The following is a 10,968-nucleotide window of genomic DNA, read 5'->3' as shown; positions in this document are numbered from 1 at the left end:
TCAAAAAACATCAAATAAGAGTCAGACTTATAAATTTTTTTTGCCAACTTACATATTTTCATTGTCTAGTGTCACATTAAAGGACGAATAAAATGTATTCCTTTTTCGTTTGTTGGGGTGAAGTGTTTTTCGAATCGTAATTGTAATATGGTAAATGACAGTAAGATCTACTTTTATTTCTTTAAAGATTTGAGAAAATGATGATAAATCGTAATATAAATTTAATGCTCAACATATCAGAATCAGAATCAGAATCAGAAAGGGGTTTATTGCCAAATGTTGAGCAGGTTTACAACATTAGGAAATTGCTAAATTTAATGCTCAACATATAACAACATCGCAAGAAATGGCTATGGTATTTTTATTTATTTATTTATTTATTTATTTTGGTGTAATGATCGAAAGTCTGCTATATCACATAATCACGTAGCTCATAGCTAATGTAAAGAGAAAGCTACATTTTTATCCGTGTATTGTGGGGCCTAATGAAGCACATGCGCACTGTTTTGCTCGTGACTGAGGCAAATGTATCTGATGTGAGTTAAAGGTCAGACGGGAGAGTGTAGGGCCCTTGAGGCTGATTCTCTCCATCAGCAGCTGGCTGTTTAATGATATTCATGTTAATGGGGTCTGTATGTTGGCTGTCATCTCTTTCCTTTATGTCCATCATATCTGGGCTCAATTGAATGAAGTCATAACTGCCAAACAGCAATTTCTGTGAAGCTCAAACCTTAAAATATCCACTAACACCGTTTTAGGTGTTGACCTTGAAGCTGATGAATGAAATGTGATATAATACAGCTTATTATTTATGTGTAGTCGGATAAAATTATTTTGATTTTCTATATATATACTCCAAATACAACTAATTATCACTTTAATAATTAATTCTGCTTAAACGGAAGTCTACCAGTTGATTTTCAGGCTTTAACCCGTGACCTCTCCCATAATGGATCCAGTTCAATAGCTGTTTGAAAAGACGAATACGAATTTAAGTTCTATTTACTGCGACAAATTTTATATAGTTACACAGCTGCAGAGACAAATAAAGGAAGATGAGCCTTTTTTAGCACGGTGGGGTATTGGAGCCCCCAGAATGTGTCCAGTCTCCAACATTGGGACTTCATTAAAGTAACACATAAACAGCTGTTGTCTTTAACATGTAAACTATTGAGAATTTAAAACTGCGGCTGAATGGCCCCCGCAGCTCCCCGTGGGCATATGGGCGTTAATTAGCTGGATATAGCCATAGATTAATTATAATATTTTTTCGCCCATTCGTATCAATAGACCAGGCAGACAAAGTGTCTTTTGTTCCGTGATGCAGGACATTCTGTGGCTGACTGAATAGGTCTTGGCTATGTCTACATGGATTTGCCATATGGCAACAAAAAAGAAAGAATGGAGCCGGAGAGCGCTTTGTGTTGGAAATCAGAACAAGCTCCGTCAGAGCTTATGGCTGCATGGAAATGACAAAGTCACTCTGGCCATCAAAAGTCTCCTTTTTTTTTTTGTCAGAAACACTCGTGTCACGCAGTCAAAGCTGCTCAAACGAATGGAGAAACTTGTGGAAAATTATGAAATGTGGCTTTATTTACTTGTGAAAACAGCCCAAAGGGCCCGGAGCGCATTCACACAGACACAGCATTTGGCTTCTTTCAATTAAGGGTAAACTTGCAAGTATGACCTGCTGAATGGTTTGTTTCAATAGACGAGGACAATTACAAAGACTAGTAGTTTTCTTTTTCCAGCTCTGGCAGGTGGCCTCCACGCCCGGTGTATCTACGCCGTGGTAAACAGTGTGTGTGTGCGTGTGTGTGTGAGAGAGAGAGTGGGTCTTTAGAGGGGCTTGTCGAGTGCGGGTGGATGTGGGGGTGTCTTCGTGGCAGACAAAGCGGGATCCAAAGGCAGCTGCTGCTTCTTTTAGGGAGCGAAAGGGCCTTTAAATCCTCGCCTTATATCCCGCAGCTGCCAAGCAGCATACGGCTGCGACTCAATGCGTTTTCCTCCCGCAAGAGTCTGCGTGAAGAGGACACACTTCCATTGGGGGGAAGGTGAAATCAGGTAGACGTGTCTGTCACCACAGCATGTGTGCTCTTGTGTTCTTCGCAGGGTTTCTTGTGTAACTTTGCAACTGAGTGACCCAATCTCAGAGTGATCGAGGAGCACGAAGCAGTTTCACAAGTAACCCGGCCGCTGATGATGGCAGCTTTGTGGCAACCACACAAAGACGTCATCTGCCTCCTATCTCTGTTTCAATTTCCCTTTTCTTGTTACTCTCGTAACAAAACACACAAACAAATGTGTTTAAAATTAAAGTGGAAGAAAGAAATTTTTATTCACGTCATTCGCAAGACATAATTAGGTCACTTGTATAGAAAAAATACACACAAAATGAAACCGGCTCAGAGACACAAAGAAAACTATTTTTTTCAAGTGTGGGACTAATATGAGGAAGCTACTTGATTGCGAAAGTTAAGAACAACAAACCAAAAAAACCCCACAAAATTTCAAAAGAAAAATGTAAATAATAAAATTAAAATTACAAAATATGCCCTTTGGCTAAATCAACAAGGCATTTATCAAATATGAACGAACATAAATAAATTATAAGTTAGAATAGACTTAAAAAAATATACATTTTACCGAACAAAGGGAAAACAAATAATAATAAACACGCACGCATACACAAACGAGAACAGAAATAAACATTTATAAGGTATTGTCTCTATAAAGCTGTACACTTTTGGCCAGTGTAGACGATTCTTTTAAAGAATTTTTTTATAATTGCACAGATGTTAAAACATTTAACACTGTCGAGTGGCTGTATGCAAAAGCAACAATGAAATGCTACATTTGTACTGGATAGAAGTCATTCGGAGAAATCTCCTCTCTCTTTCTTTTTCTCCTGCCCCCCCTCCCACCCCACCCCCAAACCGTTCAGAGTCCTGAGCCTGGTCAGGAGCTCGGATTGCGCTCCGCCGGGGCGCATCGAGCCACAGCCGACCGTTCGGACTTCTTTGTCCCCCCAACACCGTCCTCTTCTCTCTCTCCTGCGTTTCAGTTGCTTGAGTGGATGGGTCGGTTGACGGGGTGGTGGAGAAACAGTCTCCCGTGATCCTCAAAATGCGCAGGAAAATAGTGCAAAACGAACAAAAAACACCTGAGGAAGAAACAAAACGCAATAAGTTTTCTGAGAAAAGAAGAAGAGGAAAAAAACCCGGCCATTCCTAAGAAAGACGGCGAGTCAGCTTTCTGAGGAAACCTGAGACTCGCACTCAGCAGAAGGCGTCACCCTTTGCCAGAGCCCTTTTTCCCGCCACATCGTGACGCACGAACACCCCTCCCCTCCCCCAACCGCTGGTGTTACATCAACTACTATCACTACTACTGCGATTTCACCACCGCAGTCTCGCCCCATCACCCCCCCCCCCCCCCCCCGACACACACACACACACACACACACACACACACACACACACAGAGATAAGGCTGTCTGTGCCTTTTGGCTCACGTAATCCGCTGCAATAATTCAATAATTAAAGCGTAAAAACCATAACACACACACAAAGACACCCCCCCCCCCCCCCCAAAAAAAAAAAAAAAAACCGAGGATGCTGAACATGAGAATCTGTTACTCTCTTTATAATAAAGCTTCATTGTCTCCTCTGAGTGTGTAAAAGAAAACAATTTTGATTTTGATTTAGAAAATACCTTCAACGGATCCTCTTCCGCGGAGTTTGTTCCACCTGGATTGGAGACTTGGAGAGGAGACAGGCGGTCATGTCACTCGGTTTTATATCAGTAGGCCTCTTTCGTTTCACGTAGAAGTCTGTGACAAAAGAAACAACAATAGTGAAAAATTAATTTGGATTTATGAGCCGTTATGAAATGATGCGCTGCGCACAGCGGGAGGAAAGGAGGATGGTGTGGATGCTGGTCTAGGAGCCAATAGCAGGCTCGATTTTCAAAATACGAAAGCCGCTGAATTTACCTGTGATGTGTGTGTTGCTGTCAGGAGCGGCCGTTCTCTTGCGCCTGACACACGGGAGCTGCCTGGTGGTCGCTTTCCCTGAGTTGATCTTGTCTATGCGGTTCTCCTGGTTGATCTCCCCCGCGCAAGGAGAGCTGCTGCTCTCTGGCACGGCCAGGCGATCCAGTGCGTCCGCACGAGGGCTCTCCGGGAGAGCAGAATCCGACGTGGGCACGGGCACTCGGATTTTGCCGTCCTGCACAGAGTCCTGGTAAAACACCGGGGTCTTATCCGCAGTCACCGCCTCCCACTCGTAATCCCCTTCCAACGGGGTGTTGGCCTCGAAATTAAAGTTCCATCTCTGCTGGTCCCGTTCGGAAATCTCTCGCAATTTTTCTTTCATCTCCCGGTTCAGCTCGTCGTGATCCACCGGTCCGAAGAGGTTTCGACAGACTCCGGTGCGCCTCTGGAGAGGGAAGGTCTTCCTGGCCACCATCCTCTCTAGCGTGGTTGATAACTGGACGTGGGACATCTCCAAAAACAAATTTCCCCTGGAAAAAAAAGAATCCAAAGTGATAGACTGATCCCTGCTGAGGTTGTATGTTGATAAATGTTGTTGACGTTCAGCCCGAAGTGCGTTTGTATGTGTATCCTAATTCTTACGCTCGTGCCTATGCACGCCGCACCGTTCCGTTTAAATGTACAGCTTTCATAGTAAGTCTTTGGAGTATATAACCTCCTAACGGGCACCTTGATCGCCCTTCTCATTGGTTGCCTTGAAGTCCAGCCCTCTCCAAAACCCCCACCCTGATTTCCCATTTCCCGTTGTACCTATTGGCTTCGTGCCGACCAGAGCGCAGCATTTTGATTTTTTCTCTCTCTGAGTGTCAACCCTCGGGAAAACGGAGCAGTTTTTTTCTTGTGTCAGCAGGAATGTGTTTTACTTCGCATTTGTGTATCTGATTCTACTTTCGGACACCTTGGTTTTTGGTTTTGTCTTCCGTGTTTAGTTGTAAATGCCTCCGACCAAGGGCGTAAAAACGCACCATCACATTATTTTCATACTTCATATTTAGTGTTCAGCAGTTGAACAGCTTCAGTGTGTTATTCTTTAATGTGTAAGGAAAGAAAAACAAATGCTGAAACCCGATCTAACCACTTAACTGATGTTTGACCCTGCCATCATCCGGCACATAAATCCACCCACTTTTCGATTTCTTCACGTTTTCGTTTATTTATTTATTTTTTGTCGCCGATCGCAATGACAGCGATTCCAGTCTGCGGGGATTTGCCCCACAGTGAGCAACTCTGTCTGCAGTACAGAAGCAACGTAAACATTAGTGAGACCTCAATAAACCACAATTTTAGCAGTTTCTTAAATGTGTTTTCTCATTTACTTAATAAAGCAAGGCAACTTTTCGAAATCATTTTTTCTTTTCTAAATGCGTTTTGTTGCATTTTTTTATTCATTTTTTTACCTTAATATATAATATAGCAAATCGAGAATTTAAGCACCACGCCGTGTTATTTTTGGCAATTAAACATGTACGTCTATCCACTCACAAATGCATAAATCACGCAGGTCACAATCCGCCTGTTATCACTAATGTGTGCGTGTGGCTCTGGGGATTGTTACTGGTAAATAGTCATTATTACTTATGAATAACTTCAAAATATGTACAGTAGCATTTACTACAATACAGGATTTACGTTTTAAATATCATAGCAAGCTTTATTATAAGGGGAGACTCGGGGAGCTCATTCTCCGCCGAAGACAATGCGATATTTGGCAATTTTGAAGAAAATGATCCGGATCCACACCAAAATGTACTGAGTGCTTCAGCTGCCAGTGTTTCACCACACAAACGAGTTTCCAGAAATTCCGCTGTATTTATTTATTTATATTTTATTTTTCTCGTGTCGTGCTGACAGTCAGGCACTGGAAGCACAACTTCCAGAAGTTTGACTTCAGGGTACCGGCTGTCTTAACAAGCAGGGAAACAGTCACGAGAGACGGGCAACGCCTTTTTGCAAGCAATGATGGGTGCATGGCGTCCCGTAGAGGTTCCAGTCTGATACTGCAGCTCAAACCTCAAACTAAACGCAACCATCATCCCCAGAAGAAAATAAAGGAGCAAGACTTACAGTGTATCACCTCCTAGTTTACACATGTGCACATAGATATTTTTAAGTGACACTGGTAACATATTCAGGGGAAAATCTCTATAAATTTTTTTTTATCCACATTCATCCTGAAAAGGAGGGTGAATGCAAGCTCTGTGTAACAACGTGATGTCACATAAGGTCAAGAGGTTTACATGTGAGCGTCATCAAAGCAGCATGAAGAAGACCGAGGGACGCAGGGTCTGGCCATATGTGTGCAGGCTTCCTAAAACACTTCCAGTAAAGGTCAGGTGGTCTCATGTGACAGCGACAGTAATATGTGACACTTTTCCTGATTCGGGACTGTAAACTGAATCCATGAGGACTGAAACGATATTATAAGGGTGTAACGTTCATTAGAGGTTTTTTTTTTTAATGATTTTGAAAATAATTAGCTTTCTTTTTACAAGAACAATTAATTGTCTATTAAGAAGAAGCATTTAAAGCACGCATGCTTGAACAATGCTCTTCAACAACAACAAACAGATTTGTTTTTGAGTCTTTTAACCTTGAAGTGGCCATCCTGGCTTGAAATGTGCTTTAGTGATTTTGTTTAATAAACATGCTGCATAGCACAAATTTGTCAGTCTACTCCTGAAAATTTTACGGGTATTTGTTCAATGTTTAGTGGAATTTTCAGTTTCTTTTCACTACACTGTATTGTAGTGAACTAAGATTGTTTGTGTGTGTGTGTAAACCACAAATCAGTCAACCCACAAAAACAGCATGGTCACTTGAGGATTAAAGTGAAAATGAACGTAAGCGGGCAGAAATCTGACTGTTGTCTTTTGGCGCCCCCTGCTGGTAATACAAGTTTACTAAAATTTGACCCAGCTGGTGAACCTAATTTGAAGCCATGTAAAGTCAATGTAAATGAATAAACACATAAATCGGTTTTATTTTGCTTATACTGATGGTAACCAATTAACTGCACACACAACATCCTCCTAAGCAGATCACAGATAAGGTTGATCAGTGCCTCTGCTGCTGGTTATTTACATATAACTCAGTGCAAACCAAAACTTATCTCATCACTTCGCTCAGTCCCAAGCTGGTTACAGATTTGCTTCACAATTCTTTGATTGTGGGAATAACTCTTCTGCTCCTCGGGTGTACTCCACCAGCTGATACTATCACCTGATGGTTTCAAGTCAATTAAAGTGCAAAGAGAAAGTCTGGATTCATTCGTCTTTCAAAGGGGAAAATAATCTCTTTCATCAGGAGTGGTCAGTCAGCTATGTAGCCTGACTCATTTAGCTGACACATGCAGGAGTATGATTCTTTCATCTTCTCACACACACACACACACACACACACACACACACACACACACACACACACACACACACACACACACACACACACACGGTACAGATGACTTAACTTGCTCTTTGACTTGAATGGAAATATCCAGAGGGCCCAATCGAAGTAAAAAAAATAAAAAATAAAAAAACCCCGGAGGCTCACTAGACTGTGGGCAACATGTTGATTGATGGAACAGACAAAGAGGGTTGAGCTCTAACTGTGTTTAAGCTATTGTCAAATACTTGATTAATCAAAGGAAGGCCTTGAACCAAATAGAACAGAATGTGAAATTAAACTGAACTCAAATAAAACATTTAATTAAAAAGTGCATATGAGCAGTAGGTTTTTGGATTGGATTTTATTTGTTTTAACATGTTTCCTTTCCACTGGTCACGTTAAAGCAGTGAAACAAATGTGCATATATGTAGTATATGAAAAAAAAGAGGCCAACAGCTATGGTCTTTTTTTTAAAGTTAACTGAAGAGGAAAAAATGTAAACACAATAGGAAGAAAACAGCTGTCTACTGATTTATAATGAGTGCATTAATCCCAATTGATGTATTTAACTAGGGACTTGTGTGTTTTTCAGGTTGACTGTGCAAACACATTGTTTGTGTTCTGTTTTTATTGTCGCGGCTCTTGAGTAACTAAAAAGCACACACACGCAGACCCCTCACCTGAACAAACTGATCCTTTTGATCCTGCAGAGTGTCTGCAGGCATCACTGCTGGGACTTTTAGCAGATGAATATACGGTCATCGAGGCCCGCTGTTCCACATGACAGCTATAAAACTGTTTTGTCTGCATGCTTTCTCTGAAGACTGAAGCTGGCAAACATGTGACACACCCATGACGACCCACTCCAAGAGTGATGAGCCACTCCGTCAAACGACATTTAAGATCATCAGACCTTTTACAAGAAATGCATATTCTACAATACAAAGAGAAATGCAAACATAGAGACACTTCAAACTTCTGCTGTGCTACTGATGCATCCATTTGCAACAGCACGACATAAGCAAACATCTGCATATGTTATTTTTAAAGTTGTGCATTGCTGTCAGGACCTTGAAAATACTACCCATTACTGACTATTGCCTCATTACATGTCAGCAAAAGAAAACAAACTTGAAAATGAAAATGTTATGTCACGAAATCAACTTCTTTTTCTGACAGAAAATTGAAGGAGTACATGCTTCATTTGCTTAGTTAATCCACCAGCTACCATCCAACTGGATGGTACATTTCTGCCAAATTGTGAGCTGTAATTATATAAGCCTGTGTCCAGTCCTTTAAAACATTCTGTGCCGAGCTGTTTGTTCAGAAGTTAAAATAGTGCTTTCAGTGTTTTTATAGCACTTATGCATGAGTAAATATCTAAAATGTGCTGCGGTTTGTGGCTGACTTGTTCTATTTCTCTTCAGGCAAAAGACTTTATAGTTCATCTACATGACCCCTGAACGTTTTTTGAACTCTGCCTCTCCATTACTTTAGTTGCAAGGGGCTTTACTTCCTTGATTTATGTTGTGCTTTATAATTTTAAAACTTTTATTATAACTATGGTTAAAGTGCAACATGACATGTTCTTAATCATAGAGAGGCAGAGTGCTCTATTTAAAGCAATATATATACTTTAATGCTACTGTTTTTAAAAGCCAGCCAATCAAACTGTTTCCAAGAAATGCTTAAAGCTTCAGGCTACACCATTTATTCCCGTTATGAAAACAAAAGCCAAACACATGCTTCACTCATATGAGTCACTGCACTCATATGATGGCTACTTTGGGCAGTGAGGTCTTTAGAAACAGTGATGCTACACTAAACCTTACACTGAAAACTATAAACATACAACTGGTAGTTGTATTGCTCAAAAAGTTTTGAATGAATTCCAGTGAAACTTTGTAGACATGTAGTGCGTGTTGTCAATTTATCAACAAATACAAAGTACCATACTAATATTTAAAATATGTCATATTTGTCCTCTGACCTCTCCTTCAAAGCCAATAGACTGAGCTGAAGGTCAAAGTGATAATAAGCAAGTTTTAACTAGCTTTGCATAATGTTATACAGATTTATTACTGCCATTGTTTGTACTGAGAACATATAGGCTTATAGGCAATGATATATGGGTATTCTAAATATCACCTTATATTTTGCATCCAAATATCATATCATATTTGACCTCTGACCTCATGTTTACATCTCACATCTAACTTTCTTTCAAGTTGAACCCACAATGTTTTATATCTTTAAAGAAAGTGTCGTCAAAACAAAGAATGAGCTGCCTAGTTAGTTTAAAATATCCTGTTGTATAATATTATATAATAAGCTAAATTATTCAGGTCCTCTTATTTACAAGTCAGTACCTTTTACCCATTACTAACCCCTGCATAATGTTTGTGTAATCACTGTAAGTATTTTTCATGCTACCCTTATCTGATTTTTACGGCTTCACAAACGTATTAAAGTATGTTTAAAAAGAACAAAGAAAAAAGAATATATACAAAATAGAGGGATTGTTAGTTTAGTTTCAATAATAACTGAAAACATAAAGTTCAGAACAGCTTTCCCACCTTGCTTTTTCACCTTTGGCAAGATCTCTAGTTACACAACACATAATAATAGCTGCCATGTGCAGTCAGGTATGTTGAGAGGGACGTCTTAAGGAGGAGCTTCTGTTACGATCCTGAACTAAAAAAAACTCGGTGAGGACGTTTTAGCAAATATTATACCAACCTCACTGTGGCAAACTTTTAAAAGTTTCTGTAACAGCTGTCAGAGAACAGACAGTACAGGCACATGTTAACATCTTGGCAGACTGCTCCATCTACGGGTATGTTTACACCACATTGATTAGTAGAGACAAGATCTTGTGTATCAGGCGCTAAAGGTCCCAATTAAATCAAAATATTTAATTGGGACCTTTAGCAATAATAAGTATGATAATAATAATCAATAAAAGTATGAGCTATCGGATAGTAAACCTGCAATTTCAAGAAGGTCAAAAAAGGAAACATATTGTTTAATAAGTAACTGACTATTAACGTCAGAGGTGAGTATTATAAACACTATTTGTGGAAATTGTGGAAAGTTGTTTGCATTTTATGCTTCTTATGTTTTTCACTGACTTTATGAATGTAGTGCTTCACGTCATCAGAAAGTCAGCGCAGTTGAGTTTTACTGAATAATCTGGCAATGATTTTGTATGCTCTCTGAAACAATTACGCATATCATTTTGTCATATGAAAAACAAAACTAAAAAAAAAGTTTGCTTTAAATAATAAGTACAAACACCATTTTGTTTATTTATATTTAACTGATTATTTAAACATTTCTGTATGCAAATAACGTCACTTTTAAACTAGGCGGAAATGACGACATACCAAATACCCATATATAGCACTAGCCAAAACAATGCGGTTTTAATAATAGTTTTATAGTCTAACCAAGTTAACAGTGCCGTTTTTTGCAGTTACTTGCATTAAAACTTACTGTTACTGCGAAATTTCTAAAACTTACCATTTACT

The 10,968-nt window shown here is 39.7% G+C and overlaps 1 protein-coding gene across 1 annotated transcript; it reads right to left on the bottom strand.

Annotated features, from left to right (window-relative positions):
• Positions 1 to 2,987: 2,987 nt before the first annotated feature.
• LOC146628210 (cyclin-dependent kinase inhibitor 1C-like) lies at positions 2,988 to 4,660 on the bottom strand. Its single transcript, XM_085357651.1, has 3 exons — positions 3,995 to 4,660; positions 3,715 to 3,832; positions 2,988 to 3,163 (listed from the first exon to the last, which is right to left on the bottom strand). The coding sequence occupies exons 1-2, from the start codon at positions 4,503 to 4,505 to the stop codon at positions 3,717 to 3,719; spliced, it is 627 nt and encodes a 208-aa protein (XP_085213777.1). The 5' UTR covers positions 4,506 to 4,660; the 3' UTR covers positions 2,988 to 3,163; positions 3,715 to 3,716.
• Between the last annotated feature and the right edge of the window lie 6,308 nt (positions 4,661 to 10,968).

This window comes from Diplotaxodon limnothrissa, linkage group LG7 (genome assembly GCF_057381915.1).
Source record: "Diplotaxodon limnothrissa isolate DT_005_m linkage group LG7, D_limnothrissa_male_GT1.1, whole genome shotgun sequence".
Classification (NCBI taxonomy): domain Eukaryota; kingdom Metazoa; phylum Chordata; class Actinopteri; order Cichliformes; family Cichlidae; genus Diplotaxodon; species Diplotaxodon limnothrissa.
The sequence above is the reverse complement of the archived record's forward strand: the minus strand, read 5'-3'. Positions and strand labels throughout refer to the sequence as shown.

Bases quoted from the DNA above. Each gene is read 5' to 3' on its own strand.
- LOC146628210 (XM_085357651.1), bottom strand. From the start codon at position 4,505: ATGTCCCACGTCCAGTTATCAACCACGCTAGAGAGGATGGTGGCCAGG. The intron at 3,833-3,994 runs GTAAATTCAGCG...CTTTTGTCACAG, and splicing joins CAGCAACACACACATCACAG to ACTTCTACGTGAAACGAAAG.